The sequence below is a fragment of the Berghia stephanieae genome, chromosome 5 (genome assembly GCF_034508935.2).
Source record: "Berghia stephanieae isolate SIO BIC M18660-M18661 chromosome 5, UCSD_Bste_1.3, whole genome shotgun sequence".
Taxonomy (NCBI): Eukaryota; Metazoa; Mollusca; class Gastropoda; order Nudibranchia; family Aeolidiidae; genus Berghia; species Berghia stephanieae.
Genome location: NC_088364.1, coordinates 55024830 through 55042825, shown reverse-complemented (window position 1 = coordinate 55042825; position 17996 = coordinate 55024830). Strand labels below are relative to the sequence as shown.

At 37.2% G+C, this 17996-nt stretch overlaps 1 protein-coding gene across 1 annotated transcript; it reads left to right on the top strand.

Annotated features, from left to right (window-relative positions):
• Positions 1-14766: 14766 nt before the first annotated feature.
• Positions 14767-17779, top strand: LOC144973235 (uncharacterized). Its single transcript, XM_078915411.1, has one exon. It carries the CDS (start codon positions 15031-15033, stop codon positions 17434-17436), a length of 2406 nt encoding a protein of 801 aa, XP_078771537.1. The 5' UTR covers positions 14767-15030; the 3' UTR covers positions 17437-17779.
• Positions 17780-17996: the final 217 nt, after the last annotated feature.

Sequence of the window (17996 nt, the reverse complement as noted above, 5' to 3'; positions counted from 1 at the left end):
CTTTTGAAGTTGGATTTCTGATGTTGCAATGAGTACCGTATCGTCTGCGTATCTTATATTATTTATGTTGTGACCTCCTACTTTTATTCCCTCCATATTAGTTATGCCCCTCATGATTGTTTCTTGGTATAGATTAAACAGATCTGGTGAGGCAACACACCCTTGACGGACTCCTTTCTTAATAGGAATGGAATTTCCTGTAGAGTTTCCGATTTTGATAGATGCCTGCTGGGTGTAGTATAATGTTTGCATGAGTCTGAGGTCTTTCTCATCAGCGCCAATGGAGTGCAGTTGTTTTAGTATTTCTTCGTGGCGTACTCTATCAAAAGCTTTTTTGTAGTCGACAAAACAGAGGTATAGTGGGGTCTGAACCTGTATAGCTCTTTCACTTAAAACACGGAGGAGGTATATTGCGTTCCTTGTCCCTCTGTCAGGTTGGAATCCATATTGTTCTTCTGCGATTTCGGGGTTAATCTTATTCCTTAGCCTGTTGATAATTGGTCGAGATAACTATAGAATATTGTCGGGTTGTTAGTTGCTCTGACATTTTCAGGGATGCTGTTCCATGTGCGAATGGAATTGGGGAAGAACGACTGTTTGTGCGCATTGATTCTGGAATATGGCAGAGCATAATATGCGTTTTCTTTTCTTCCGTGGATTTTCAATGTGTTAATAGGGATGGTGGTAGTTCCTTGTCGGTTCTTAAACAACATATCGAGCTTATCACAAATCCTCACGACCTGCCCCCCCCCCCCCCCCCGAATTTCGGACACAAATATGATACCTAATCCAGATAAATTGTTATAATGTCTCATCGTTGTCATTTGAATATCGCAAACTGGCCGTTAAACAAGCTCATAAATGACATAGTCTAAATAACATACCCATACAAAAAAAAGTGTGCACGTAGATAACCCTGTGTTGTTGCCTTGAGTAAGAAATGTTATTTATATCATCATTGAGTATTTAATAATATTACATATTGGATAGTATATTAAAGATTAGAAAATAGAATAGGAGGAGTACTGTCGTATGGGTAAACTTAGTTGGAAGGAGGAAAAAACAAGTATCAGGAAGTTTGTGTCATTTTGAATATAAGAGGAAATTTACTAAACACCCTAAAGATAATAAAACTGAGATAGTTTGGACAGACAATATGCTATCAGTCCATAACAAAAGACAGGGTGCAAATGGGTCCTAACATGAAATAAATGGCTTACTGATTTTGTCTGTGGCAATTCATATGACGGATACTTACTTACTACTTAATCCTCTTCGGGCCTTGAGGCACATAGGGCATCCACCAGACATCTCCATTTTTTGCGATCGGCTGCTTTTGCGGTGGCTGTTGGTCCGCTTCTCTGCTGCCGCCGGTTGTGGGTTTACGTCTGTTTTCTGTTTCTGTAACAGTTTGCTTTTTATGAGGTGGGTTGTTAACCCTACGTTCAACCCCCATTCCTGGAGGGCCGGTGGATATGACTGATAACAGATTGACAAATTAAATGATATACCATGTATATACCATATATGTGCGGCTATGTGGTCTGGTGATATGACACTCGCTTTCGGATCGGAAGGTCCTGGGTTCGAGCCTCGCTCGGCGCTAGTTGAGTCCTTGGAGAAGGCTCTTTACTCACATTCTCTCACCGTACTCAGGTGTAAAACGAGTACCTTGCCGTTAACAGCGTTGTCTATGTCCCAAAAATTTGTAATATCGCCTAACAGGCGTCATGTCTCGTCCTACATGTTATGGGTTGCTGTTGGCCAGGGACCCCTTGTAAAGCGCTTTGAGCACGTTTAGTGGATATTGCGCTATATAAAAACTCAATTTTTGTTTAATTTTTTTGTTTTATTTTATTTATTTTTTTATTTTTTTTTACCAATGCATGCTTTGTTTACAATGCGCTTATTGAACACAATTTTTATGTCATGTCGACGTGCATATCGTGTAATTGTTATTCAGTAATCAGTAATAACAACTCAGCGCTTTCTTTTTTCAACCCGTTTTATTGCGAGCTTTGCATTTTCGAGGACGTATAAATGATTTGTCTTATTTTCTTTCTTCCTTTTCTATACTCTCCATTTTCTATTTGTTTGCCGACAACGTTTAACTAAATATTTCCCAGGGCAATAATTATCACATCGATGGCATAAAAACGACAGTAATATCAGCAGTAATATTCGTCGATGTTGTTAATCGGTGAAACTTGTTTAAAATTTCTGTAAATCCGAATACCGTCATGTGATCAAGTGAATTATATCACTATGAATGCCACGATTTGCTGAAAAATGCAAATCTGACAGTTCCTAGCAAACACACACACACCCCTCTCTCCCCCCCCCCCCCCCCCCCCCTTTGCTCAGGAATTTCTCTACTTGATGGACATCCCCCCCCCCCCCCCTTTTTTTTTTCTTCCACGCAACCACATTCCAAAACACACACACACATATGTATACACCACACACACACACACACACACACACGCGCGCGCGCGCACACATAAACATACACGCAATGAGAACACACTACTACATAACACTGATCACCGCTAAATCAACACAACGGAAGTAAGGACTCTACTGGACAGATAGAGTTGAGGGTGGTGTCATGAGGTGTTAGTGTCTTCGGTAATTTTTTTATGATATCTGTTTGACTTAACGAACTTTCAAACTGACTTTAAATTATAAAAGGAAATCAAGTTATCTGTTTATCTATCTGTAAAAAATACATTTCTATTTTTCAAATCTTTCAGTAGAGTTGTGCGCCGTATCAATTTTTTTATTGACTCAAATAATCACAATGTTCTCCACAAGGCTATATTTTTTAAAGAAAGGATAGTCATTCATTTTTTAAAAAAACAACTACGGCTTCTGATCTATTATAACATCGATAGCCTGAAAAAAAGATAAAGGGATGCATGAATAAAATAATGAATAAAGTTGTTTATTATAAAATAAAGCAGCAGGCATTGGGTCAATAGAGTGAGGGTAGGAGAGAGAGAGAGAGATAGATAGAGAGAGAGAGAGAGAGAGAGAGAGGAGAGAGAGAGAGAGAGAGAGAGAGAGAGAGAGAGAGAGAGAGAGAGAGAGAGAAAGAGAGTTCAAATATATAGTTTAACGCCCTAGTCAACGCATTAGTAAGTACCTACGTGATTTACAAACTGGGGTCAAAATGCCTTTCAGCGCGTGTTTATTATGACCTGCAATCTTTGCTGGCCTATATGTTTGATTTTTATTTTACTTTTTTTTTTTTTTTACCCATTATCAAAATAGATAAATAATACTCTTCAAAAGTCGTAACGTCACTTCCTTTCTAATGACGCATGGTCACTTAGTAACACTGGCTCTAAACTATCGGAACAATGGCGGACGCCCGTATGAAATATTTCTCCGGCGAGCATAAAAGCGTATCCAGAGAAAAAAAAAACACATAAATTTGATCATGTTTTGACTTTTATACATTCTGATCACAAGGCATATGAAAAGTTCTAGTCAGCATGAAGAATAAAAAGTAATGATTTTCTTTGTTTAGAACCAAGATGGCCGCCGTTGCCGGGCAGCGTGACATCAGACTACTGAATCCAATTCGGGATATACTCAAATCTAGAAAACATAAATAAAAAACAAAACGAAACTAAAGAACCATTTTTTAAAAGAGGTGTTTGCAAGGAACTCAATATTTTCCGTATAAAATTCCAACATGCAATAAATCTCAATTTCAAACTTTTCAATAGAATTATAACTTTAGCATCCACTGCTTTTCGTCATAAATTTTTAGCATATGTTGTTTTATGTCTACACTCGTGCGTCGCTCCTTACTAGCAGTGACATGTACAAGAAGGTTCGTCAACACAGATGGTATAACACGAGAAAATTACTCTTTAGGTACGTCTAAAATGACTCCGGAGTAAAATTTTCGTAAGAAAAATGAACTCCCTCGACTGTTAAATGGACTCCTACGCAACGGAGAATAACTCCCCTAATATAAATCGACCCCTTCATTCTCTCCATTACAGACAACAAACGAAGATGTCTTCCCCCCTCCCATTTCTACCTGCCTTTTCGACCCACGATACAGAAAAAAGTAGAAAGAATGAAAAAAAAACCCGCACATATGTACACAAAAAGTAACAAACAAACACACACACACACACAAACACACAGACGCGCGCACACACACACACACACACACACACAAACACACAGGCGCGCGCGCGCAAACATATGCCCATTAACACACGCTAACAATAATAATTAGGTACACACATTAAACTGATAATTTTAAAGTTTTTTGTGACTTTGCAATTCGACCCAAGTCACCAAAAAAGAAAAAAAGTTATCTCTAGAAAGAATGGAGGGGGGGGGGGGGGGTAGCACAAATAAAATATTTAAATTATGGTGACCTTTTGTCTATATTAATGAAACAAGCTGATTCTTCTCATGCGATAAATGGAACAATACCTCAACAATTAATTACTCTTCTCCACCAAAAGTATGGGGGGGGGGGGGGGGGGGGGACACCATAAACAGTCTTCGGGTATAATAAAGTTAGTAAGTTACATTAATGTGAATAAAATATGTTTACCTACAAATTTCCTGGAATAGCCCATAGGATCAATCGGGCTAGACTCTCTTTCTTCCCGCCCAGAGAACTTGGGATCGAGAGTAGATTTTTAGTGGACATTTTTTCGTGAAGGGAGTCATACTAAATACTATTGCTTCAAATATTTAATATCGTACGCTCACGTTACTCCGTAGTAAATAATCTTGTGGAGTAATTTTCTCGTGTTACACCGGCGCCAAAGTTTTTACATCATTGCCACTGTTTGTCGGAACAGAGGCCGAAAACGTTGATAACAGATCGATAGATCAATAACAGTTAACTGTCCAGCAAGACTGAAAAAGGTTGCACACTGGACAGGTAATGCAAGCCGGTCAAGCGAGCTTGTCCTCTCGTTCCTTGTGACTTCAAGCTCGAAACGGTGTACACGTTACATTAACATTGTTACACCATTGTTAATGCGTGCAGGATTATTGTCATTCCTCAGTGTTATCGGGAGAGGCTAAAGTTCGTATTGTAGGTACGTTTGTTTTTTGTTTTCAGTTTCTGAACCAGCGACAAATGTCTTACAAACATATTTTAAAACTACATGGTCTTTTGTTATGTAGGTAAATTCTGACTCGTTTTCGATTATCTGAAGAAGATAACAAGAATAGAGTGAGGAGCGGGAAAGAAAGACACACACACACATACATACACACACACACAGCGCGCGCGGAGTGTGTGTGTGTGTGTGTGTGTGTGTGTGTGTGTGTGTGGTGGGGGGGGGGGGGGGAGTTCAACCTGATCCCGGTCCTTTTTTGCCTCTGTCATCAAATGCATGATCCTTTTCGCTCTTTTCGACAGTTAATTAAATTGGCGTGTCACCTGAATACACGTATCCATGCCTTGTGAATAAAACATTGTCAAGCCTCTGAGAAAAGTATTGATAAGATAGCTTTGTGTAAACATGAAAATGTCAAATTTGGGAGCCGGTCCTGGGGTAAAATAATATTCTGAAAAGGTGTTCGACGCAGGTTGTTGATTTTAACAAATTAATTCAATTTATTTGTTTTATTTTTATTCTTTTTTTTTTTTTTTTTTGGGGGGGGGGGGGGGGTTGCATTTTTCTTTCTGCTTTGTCGGGTACTGATCCAAACAGAACTTTTCAGATTTAAACATGTAAACACGCACCAAGACACAGTGTGACTCACCGTCTCTAAACGGTATTATGTCGGGATGACTTGGGTGTAAAAAATTGAATTTATTGACAAAAACATGAAACTTGGGGTTTGTTTCGATTTGTTATGTTACAGCATGAAACAATTTCTCACAATGCAAAAGCTCAAAAATTGGTATTTACTATCAATTTAATTCTAAAGTCACTTTTCGGGGTCCAATTCATTCCGACATAATACCATTTCGAGACGAAGGGTCACAGTTTAGATCAGTGGTTCTCAAACTTAGTTGTGTCATCGCACCCCTATGGCTGGGTGACCCATCCCGCTTTTTCACCACCAACACAAAATTACCAAGGCAGGCAGACAAAGACAAAAATATAGTTTTGTGCGATATTATTGTGCAAATCCCTCAGAGAGAGAGAGAGAGAGAGAGAGAGAGAGAGAGAGAGAGAGAGAGAGAGAGAGAGAGAGAGAGAGAGAGAGAGAGAGAGAGAGAGAGAGAGAGAGAGAGAGAGAGGATTTGCACAATAATATCGCACAAAAGTATATTTTTGTCTTTGCCTTGGTCATTTTGTGTTGGTGGTGAAAAAGTGGGATGGGATATATATATATTATATATATATATATATATATATATATATATATATATATATATATATATATATATATATATACAGTGGCGGTTCTAGCCTATTTACAGTGGTGGGGCAAAGATGATTCGGTCATATATATATATATATATATATATATATATATATATATATATATATATATATGTGTGTGTGTGTGTGTGTGTGTGTGTGTGTGATTTTTTTTTCTTTAATTAAATTATTTTTTTATTTATTTTTTTTCACCTTTAAACAAAAAATATTTCAACCACAAATAATCACATTCACAATGAAATGACAATACCAGTAGATTTTAATTATTCCAAACGTAATCAAAGATGAATCACGAAAGAGAATACAACTAAAAAATAAAGCGACGAGACATAATGCGACAACACCTTGACAATACAAGTCCATTTCGTTCACTCGAAAAATTAAAGAGATGCTTTAATCCCTCAACGGCGATATTAATATTTCTGTTAAATATTTCTGGTTTTCAGTAGTACGTAGTAACCTTAAAGTTTTCATCGAGAAGCAACAACAGCGATATGACTCGAGTTTCATTCAGAGCTCAAATTGCATAATTTTTACTGCTGGTTAGAATGATTGTGCTGGTGGTAGTAGTGATTGTAATAGTGGTAGCGGTGGTGGTGGTGGAGGAGGAAGACGAGGCAGTGAGGGAGGATGTAATTATGGTAGTGGTTTTGGTGGTGCTGTTGGTTAGAATGATAGTTGTGGAGACGATGACGGAAATTGTATGATGATGTTGATATTGTTTTTATTGCTATTGTTGTACTTGTTAATATTGTTGTTGTTGTTGTTGTTGTTGTTGTTGTTAATGATGATGATGATTATGATGACAACGACGATGTCGTCGACAATGATGGTTACCATACGATATTACAAAGTTTATTCAATCTTAGGCTTTCGCCAATAAATCATACAATTTGATGACCACATACATGAAAGTGGGGAAAAAAATGGTAAATGGAACCAAACAATAAACTGATACCATTAAAAACCACCAAAAAAAAAAAAAAAATACAACAATAGTAATACCACCAATACGTACAATAATAATAATAATAACAATGATAATGATAATAATAATAATAATAATAATAATAATAATAATAATAATAATAATAATAATAATAATAATAATAATAATAATAACAATAATAACAATAACAATAATAATAATGATAATAATAATAATAATAATAATAATAATAAAAATATAATAATAATAATAATAATAATAATAATATAATAATAATAATAATAATAATATTACCATCATCATTACTACTACCACCACCGCTACCACTATCACTGCCACCATCACCATCATTATTACGTTTCCAATTATTTTTTTCTCGTTTTTTAAAATTTGATATCTATCAAAACAGACGAAAATTCCGGTGATTTTTTTAAAGAGTAGTTAAAATATCTACGATTTTATTAGCCCTGAAAACAACGATTTTTTTTTCCTATTTAAAGTAGGCAGGTCTGCTATGACAAGTATCAGTTCCATAGTCAAAATAAGACAAACAAAAACAAAGTTTATTTAATCTTAGGCTTTCGCCAATAATTCATACAATACAATTAAGACAAAATAATGTTACCAATCTCTCCTCATGCATTCGTTTGACTATCATCACAATGACGACCCTGTTATCTTTGCTCTTTACCCAACCAACCCCTAGCTTCCCGCCTCTTCATCGCGAGCCATCTTATGTATTTATTAGCTTCAGGACGGGCAAGTACGGAATCTGCCCACCCTAACTTTTAAACGTATTTATTTCCTCTATAACTTAGTTAGAATTCAACTCTCTCCTTACTCAGAAGAGTATTTCTCGTATACTAATTCAATTGTTGAGAAAACCAAAATGGTGGTTGTATTTTATATATTTATTTTGTCGTGACTTTTGAATAAAAGTGTTTTGTTTTATTAGAGGGAATACAATAGAAAATAACATTGTTTTGTAAAATTATTTAGTCTGGCAATAAAAATACAGCGGTAATTACTTTAAGAATTAAAAGAAGAATAACTAACAAATTAATTTGTTATAAAAAAAAACAAAACAAAAAAACAACAAAAAACAACAACAAACAAATAAGAAAACAATTTAAATAAATGAGTTTTGAGAAACACTAAAGAAAACGAGAAAAAAAAAAGAAATAATTTAAATGGATAAACAAATATATAAAAACAACACAAATTAATACTAAATTGATATAATATTAGTAAATTAATAAATTTAATTCAATACTGGAACCTTTCCAGCACAAGTAAGGCAATAAATAAGAAAAAGTTCGTTTGCCAAAATCTCTATTTAGTGTTCACTCGTTAATAAGGTGGGCTCATTTGAATTAGCCCGACCTAGTACTAGAGAGGCCAGACAGCAAAAATCGGAGTTAGTTCACCGTCAGGCGACGTGACGATGAGATGACGATGTGGGCGGAGTGGAGTGGAGTGGTTGGGGAGGGGGGGGGGGGGGTGATAAACAGAACAGGAGCGTATCCTGGTTTATGCATTACGGGGTGCATGGTGATTCGCAATCTATCAAAAATACACACAAATTGATTTCAGTACGAAGTATCAAGTTTAAGTAGTAACTTTTGAAATTATCTAATTTAAATTTGATTATTTCGGACCTGGTAATACAGCATATAACTTGAAAAAACAGGCTGGTATTTGCCCACCCTGCCCATTATTACCAGCCGTCCCTGTATATATATATATATATATATATATATATATATATATATATATATATATATATATATATATATATATATATATATATATATCAAGGAATTTACCCAATGGAAACCGTACGGTGCTCTTATTGGCTAACCAACCAGCGGCCTCGATGAGAAAAATATCCGCCATTTTGATGTTGGCTGGGAATCGCGTTACTATAGTAAACAAGCGCTGATCGGCCGTTCATGAAAACAAGTTGCTGCTCGCTCGTTTAACTCAAAATTATTCAAAACGATCTCTCTAAAATGATATAAATGTGACTTCTTAAGGTTTTCTTCACGGTCAAAAACAACACAACATTCTATTAATGATTACGTCCGAGGCAAAAAGGAATATTGACAGGTCGACCGAGAGTTGAACTCGTGAGACGACAAACATCAATGCGAAGTGTAGCGAGAGTCAAGCTATTGTTTGTCTTGTCCTATTCTATATAGAGAAAAGGATAAATAGTATAGCCTCGTGTGTGAGTGGTTGCGTGTCATAGTCTTGTTTTTAAATTGTTTCTGTTGTTTATGTGTGTAGTGATGACTCTCTCACACTCAATTTCAATGCCGAAAGAGGAATTCCCGTACACAAGAAAGGGGAATTGGGGTGGTATTTGGCATACATATTGTATAGTATCTAGTTCTAAATAGATAACTGATTAGAATTATATTATGATATATAAACACAATGCCAAATACAATTCCGAAGTTTCCTTATTTCAAATGAAGTAAAGCTCCAAAACCTAATGGTAGTGATTGTAGTACTGAGTGTTAGTGAGGTGATGTGGTGTTGGTGGTGATTGTAGTTGTAGTAGTAATAGTGATGATGATGTGGTGGTGGTGATGATTGTAGTTGTAGTAGTAGTGGTAGTGATGATGATGTGGTGATGGTTTTAGTAGTAGTGGTAATGGTAATGATATGGTGGTGGTGGTGGTGGTTGTAGTAGTAGTGGTCGTGATGATGATGTGGTGGTGGTGTTTGTAGTAGTAGTGGTAATGATGTGGCTATGTGGTCTAGTAGTATGACACTCGCTTCCGGATCGGAAGGTCCTGGGTTCGAGCCTCGCGCTCGGCGCATAGTTGAGTCCTTGGAAAAGGCTCTTTACTCACATTCTCTCACCGTACTCAGGTGTAAAATGAGTACCTGGCCGTTAACAGACTTGTCTTTGTCCGAAAAATTGTAATATCGCCTAACAGGCGTCACGTCCCGTCCTACATGTTAAATGTTGATCAGGGACCCCTTGTAAAGCGCTTTGAGCACATTTTGTAGATATTGCACTATATAAAGCTCAATTTAAAAAAAAAAATATTTCAATGATGATGATATGGTGGTGGTGGTTGCAGTAGTAGTAGTGGTAGTGATGATAATGTGGTGGTGGTTGTAGTTGTAGTAGTAGTGATAGTGATGATGATGTGGTGGTGGTTGTAGTAGTAGTGGTAGTGATGATGATGTGGTTGTGGTGGTTGTAGTAGTAGTTGTAATGGTGATGATATGGTGGTAGTGGTGGTTGCAGTAGTAGTGGTAGTGATGACGATGTGGTTGTGGTGGTTGTAGTAGTAGTGGTAATGGTAATGATATGGTGGTAGTGGTGGTTGTAGTAGTAGTGGTAATGGTAATGATATGGTGGTGGTTGTAGTAGTAGTGGTCGTGATGACGATGTGGTTGTGGTGGTTGTAGTAGTAGTGGTAGTGATGCTATTGTGGTGGTGGTTGTAGTAGTTGAGGTAGTGATGTGGTGGTGGTTGTAGTAGTAGTGGTGGTGGTGGTTGTGGTAGTAGTGGTAATGATGATGATATGGTGGTGGTGGTTGCAGTAGTAGTGGTAGTGATGACGATGTGGTTGTGGTGATTGTAGTAGTGGTAGTGATGATGATGTGCTGGTGGTGGTGTAGTAGTAGTGGTAGTGATAATGATGTTGGGCTGGTGGTTGTAGTAGTAGTGTTTGTGATGATATTGTGGTGGTGGTTGTAGTAGTAGATGATGTGGTGGTTGGAAAACACATTACAGGTTATTATAATACATGATTACACACATTCTCTAACTTCATTTTTTGACAGCTTCGTTGTGCCATAAATATACGCAACAGTTCTGAAACATTTTATTGTGGATTTTGATATTGTTTGTTGTTTTTCTTGTGTCGTTATGTTGACATAGATACCGAATGAATGGTAATTACTACATTCTCAGCCAACAACAAAATGGCGCTGAATGCTTTCATTGGTGGACACTTTTTAGGCTTCGTACGTATTCTCATTCGTTAATTCTATGATATATATTATATATATATATATATATATATATATATATATATATATATATATATATATATATATATATATATATATATATTATAATATAAAATATATTATATTATATATCTGTCTCACTCATTTACACGCCAATGACACTATAAAATAATGCACCAATGCATCAACTTGGTGGGGGTCATCCCATTTAATGTGATGAATTTGGTGTGCATCCACGACTTCGTCAATAAAGTTAGCCCCTCTATATACAATGTTGAGATGATTTCGGGACTTTGAAAGAATGTGTGTTACAACGCTGAAACCCTCTCCATCATATATTACGCCGGGACAGCGATGAAAAACAATTTAGCCTCTTTCCAAAGTGCAGGACATTTGCAACAAATTGCTGCCCTCAATCTCAATCAAAAAACTTAATCTTAATTAATACTTTTCCCGCTTGAATTCGAAATCATTTTGCAGTTCAAGCAGTTCTTCTTGGGTGGTGAATCCAGGAAAATCGTCAATATCAAACTTATATTAGACTCCTTCCGCACTAGGACAAAACTGTCCCAGGACAAATTTGTCCTATCCCACTGGAGAAAACTTCTATTCAAAAGGGGTTCCGCACTAGGACAGGACTGTCCCAGGACACACCTGCGCGAATGCATTATTTATTTATTTTTATAAGATTCAAAAGTGTATTTGTAGGCAATTCCAACTCTAATAATTCACATTTTATGAATCAACATAAGATACGACATGACGATAATGATTTTTTACACTGAACAATGGGATTTGTTTACATAAGATTTATATAATCATGACATATTCTTATAGCAAGAGTAATATTATTGCTGCTGCTGCTACTACACTACTACTACTACTACTACTACTACTACTACTACTACTACTACTACTACTACACTACCACTACTACTACTACTACTACTACTACTACTACTACTACTACTACTACTACTACTAGTAGTAGTAGTAGTTAGTAGTAGTAGTAGTAGTAGTAAGTATAGTAATGGATGAAATAGAGGTTGCATATTTCTGTGCTTTACTACGTGGAAAAAAAAAGACAAATTGAAAGAGAAAACAATATTGGGTGCATCCTTTAATGACCCAAAGATTGCTCAAGGGTCAATTCCGTAGACTCTATGGTGATCTCCGATCTTATCCTAAAATGACTTTCTTGGAATCACCTCATTTTACCCAGGTGCAAATGAGTACCAGTTCGCTGATGAAAGTAATCTTTGACGGACTAGCATCATTCAAGAGGATAATAGAAAGTCAGCATGCTTCGTACCCGAAAGGCATCAGTTGACTAAGTCACCTCGCCTAGCTCAATTTGCGGCGCTGCACTGTGGCTGACGCCTGGGTTATACCTCGTCCTAGCTAAATTTGCGGCGCTGCATTGCGGCTAACGCCTGGGTTATTCCAGTCTTCCCTTGGAATAGACCCTCGAGAAAAATTTCCCCTATGGGATGAAAAAGGGAATTTTATTATTTTTTAAATTTAAACTGTTATCTGTCTGCTCAACGCCACAGAAACATGGATAAGTTCCGGATTTATAAGCATAGGAGGCAAGATGGCCCATGGTTAGCGCGTTGTACTCTGGACTCAGAGGTTCTGTGTTCGATTCCGACCGAAGCCAATTTGTACTTTCTAGAGCAAGAAAATTTACTCCAATCACTCACTCCATTCAGGTGTAAAAGGGTACCTGTCAAGCTGGGATAGTAATCTGCGATAGACTAGCGTCCTGTTCAAAGGTTTTCAAACAAATACGTTAATTGTCCGTTTCACGCTATTGAAACCGGGATAACTCCTGCACCATTGGCTACAAGGCTCTAAAGGACTTAATTTGTCTTACAATGAGTCCAAGTGGCTCAGAAGGACTTACTTAAAAATATTTTCATTGAGAATTCCCGAAATAAATAACGATCAAGATACTTGATCCCACAAGTTACCGAATAGATGTGCGACCGGTTTTAGACACGTTACTGCTGTGTCACAGTGTGACACTTCTTAAATTATATTTATAAACATACGTTTTTAAATTGCCGAAAATGTTTATGTTGCTATGCCTTCTGTACGTGGTTTCATCACATAGAATTATTTTTTGAATTGTTCGTGCTTTTTTATATTCAGAATTGAAATACATAAATAAATTATAACTGTGAAATTGAATGTAAGCTTCGGTTTAATATACCAAAACAGATAAAATGGACGTTTCGGGTTTCCCCTTCATAACAACACATGATGCATTAAAAACTACAGACGAATGAGATAATGTGGTAGTGGCGTTGTTAAGATGCATAAACAAAAACATTGATGGGCAGGAAATTGTATGCTACTTTGTGAGGAAGCGCGAATTAAAACAAGAGCAATAGAAATTTATAAAAGGTGCGTACTTAATTATGTCAAAAGAGGGGAGGCGGGGAGGAACTGTGTAATTAGTGTAATGCAGTATAGAAGACAGTGAACTAAAATAAAGTGTGGATTATTGTTGGAAAATAAATACAATGGAATTGGAAATAAATACAAAATATAAGGGATGTAGGTATTAATACATTAGTTGCATTAGCAGCAGCAGAAGCAATAGTAGTAGTAGTAGTAGTAGTAGTAGTAGTAGTAGTAGTAGTAGTAGTAGTAGTAGTAGTAGTAGTAGTAGTAGTAGAAAATAAAGACAGGCATTTCAATTTTGACACGGCGCCGCCAAGTCTGGGACTTTTTTGTCCTAGTGCGGAAGACTGCTATATTTTTTTACTATCACAAACGATATGAACACGGGATTGGGACAGTCCTGTCCCGTTGATTTTGTAGCATTTCACAACTGCTTGGGACACAACGGGACTGTTTTGTCCCGTCCCAATAGGTGCGGAAGATTTCACTAAATTCTATATGTTACAGATTTGGGACAGGACTGTCCCAGGACAGTCCTGTCCTAGTGCGGAAGAGGGTTTATGGGGTCAGTATCCATGCTGGTCCATCGAGAGGAGGTCAATGTGATCTGTGAAGATCCGAATGATGTCTTCAGAGATATGCTCTGTAATGTCTTTGGGTTTGGATATTTAGTGAAGTCTCCGCCCGTAAATAGGAAGGTTTGATTTAAAATAACTAAAATAAAATAAATAATATTCCCATATGGGAAATTTGTCTCTAGGGTCAATTCCAAGGGAAGACTGGAATAACCTAGGCGTCAGCCGCAGTACTATGCCGCAAATTGAGCTGGGGGAAATTACTTGCTCAAGGCCACACAGCCAAGCGGCGGGTGATTGAATTCGGTACCTTTCGGGTACGAAGCAAAGACCATACCGCTCAGGTATTAGATTGAAATATCTAAGGAAACTCAGTAAGGGTTTTGAATGACACTAGAGCCAAAGACAATAGCCGTTACGCTAATTCAATTATTTATTATACCTGCAGATTCAACGTTACAGGTCCACCAAGACGGGACACTATGATGAAATCCGAGATGAAACGGAAGAGCAGACCTTGCTGTAATGTTGACATTTGACGATGGACGTGAACATGGTTGTTAAGTTCCTGATATAAAACTGAATGTGGTATGAATTCAAGGAAATATCCACGGATGAAGAACCTTATCTTGACATGTGGAAATTTATGTCAAGGTTGTGGTAGACTATGATGTTGATATGAATTGAAGTAATAAGCAAGATAGTGAAAATACTCACGATGTCGGCTTGTGATGACAACCATGAAGTGGTTGAGGAGTTCCTGAAAGATGTAAATGTGAGTGATAAACAGGGCCAAGCACATTTAATGACAGCATGTAAGAATGGTTGTGAAAGGATTGTGAAGGTTTTGAAAGATCATAGTGTTGATCTAAATGGTACTGATATGCATGGAAATACAGCCTTGATATTGGCACGTATAAACGGTCACGACAGAATTGTCGAGATATTGATAAAGAATGGCGCAGATGTGAATAATAGAGGAAATGTAACGACACTTATTTCGTGGGCATGTGATAATGGGAAGGAAAAAGTAGTTGAATTATTAATAAATCGAGGTATTGATGTGAATGTTTGTGGTGCACATGCAGAAACACCTCTGATGTTGGCATCACGGAATGGGTATGAGAACATTGCGGAGTTGTTGATTATGCATGGTGCAGAGGTGAACGGTAGTAATAGATATGGGAGATCACCCTTGATGTTGGCATGTCAGAATGGTCGTGCTAGGATTGTTAAGTTATTAATTGGTTACGGTGCTGATGTAAACGGAAGTGATTTGGGGGGTTCAAAAGGTTGGGTAAGGGCATTTAAGAATGGACTTGAAAAGTTTGTCGGTTCATTTATAGAAGGCACTGCTGATAGAACAACGCCATTATTGTTGACCTGTGGGAATGGAAATGAAATAATCGTTAAACTGTTAATAGAACATGGCGCTGATGTAAATGTGGGTGATAGACAAGGGAGGACGCCCATTAGGTTAGCATGTCAGCATGGACATGAAAGAATAGTGAAATTACTGATGGAAAATGGCGCTAACGTGAATGATGGGCAGGAAAAGGATGGCAATATTTGGATGGCAACTTTGATCAGAGGACTTGAAATGGTTTTTGGTGCAGGGGGTATGAGTCGCGGCGGTGGATGTGTTTCTAACCCTTTAATATTGGCACGTAAAAATGGGCATCACAAGGTAATCGAGGTACTTATAGAAAGTGGTGCTATTTTTAATGAGATAAAAGGGAGGGAAACAGCACTCTTTTTGTGGGCATGTAAGAGTGGACATAAATGGATGGTTGAGTTGTTGATAGAGCATGGGGTTGATGTGAATCGAAGCGGTAGGTATGGGGCAATACCATTATTGTCCGCATCGAAAAAGGGGCATGAAGAAATTGCCGAGTTATTGATATCACACGGGGCCAACGTGAATAGAAGTGACAGTAAAGGGACAACACCCTTGCTCTTGGCATGTGAGAAAGGATATGAAAGACTTGTGGAGATGTTGATTTCAAATGGTGCCGATGTGAACAAAACTTACTCTGGAGGGAGGACAGCCTTGTCCTCGGCCTGTAATAATGCTCATGAGAAGGTGGTTGAATTATTGATAAAGTGCAGAACGTGTAAGAATGGGACTGACGAGGAGGAGGTGAGAGTATTCTATTGGGCATGTAAGGAGGGACATGGAAAGGTTGTGAAGCTTTTGATAGACAGTGGTTTTGATGTCAATGAGCATTTTCTGAGAGGGAAAACACCCCTAATGATGGCATGTGAGAATGGACAAGAAATTATTATAGAGATATTGAAAGAGGCAAGTGTCGATGTAAATAAATGTGACAGGCGTGGAAAAACACCTTTGATGATGGCATGTGAAAAAGGATTCGAAGGTGTTGTAAAATTACTTCTACGACACGGGGCTATGAAAGATATCCAGGATAAAAGAGGACAGTCTGCTGTCATGATAGCAGTGATAGGAAACCAATTGACTTGTTTAAAAACCATGTTGTCAGTGGATCCAAATTTAGACTTAATTGACACGAAAGGACATACTGTATTTTCTCATGTTATGGAGAAAACGAACAAAAAACTCCTGAGAATTCTACTCGAAAAGGGGAATTTGATATCAGATGGAACATTAAAACCTGTACATAAAATATGTAACCGTCCCTACAAGTTACTGAAGCCTCTTCTTGTAACGATAGAATTTGGTGTGTTTGAATGGAAGATGTGTGCTCTTGAGCATTTTAGACCAGCCTGTCTCGCTGCTTTAAAGTCAGGGTTTTGCCCTGGTAAAATTATATACAATGACGACATGAATGTAACTCCACTGATCCTGGCTTTCTTGGAAAGTGATATGGCCTTACTAGAAACCCTTTTCGAAAGCAATTATTATTTCCCCGAGGATTACACTTTTCTTTCCAGTCATAAAGACATTAACAAGCGCATCTCAAACTCGGAAATGTTTGATTCGATCTTTCTCCAACCAAGGAGTCTTCAAACTTGGAGTTTTCTTACCATTTCCAAATCAATTTATCTCGCTGGTCCCCCAGGTCTGAGGTGTGTTAGAGTGAATTCTTTGCCAATTCCTGACAAATTGAAAAGAAGACTCAAATTCAAAAAGGATTCAGAGTAAAATTGGTAAACCAGGACTGTTTCCTGGTCCAATGATTAAACAACTTATTCATCTAATTGAAATGAAGCATAAATTCCTTAATGATTCTAATTGCATTGTCTTTCTAATTTATTAAACCCTCCAAAGAATGTAAAATTATATTTTGTTGTAATGAAAAGATTTTTGTTGTTGTTTTGTTTTGTTTTGTTTTGTTTTTGTTTTTTATTTTTTATTTCTCAAATTTGCTTTTATTTATTGCATCACATCAACATGTGAAAATTCGACTCAATACGAAGTCATTTATAAAAATCAATTTGAGAGACATTCCATAAACTGATAGATGAATAAATCTCGTATACCTCAATGTCTTAAATCATGTTATTGGTGTTTTCTTATATAGATTGAATAAGGTAATGTCACATAAATTTGCACTAGGGCTTTTAAAAAGCAATAATCTTTTCCAATAACTTAGACATAGGGTGAAAGGGTTAACGACCAGGTCCTCGTTTTACACCTGAGTACGGTGATGAATGTGAGAAAGAGCCTTTTCTAAGACTCAGCTATGCGCCTTCCGTCCAAAG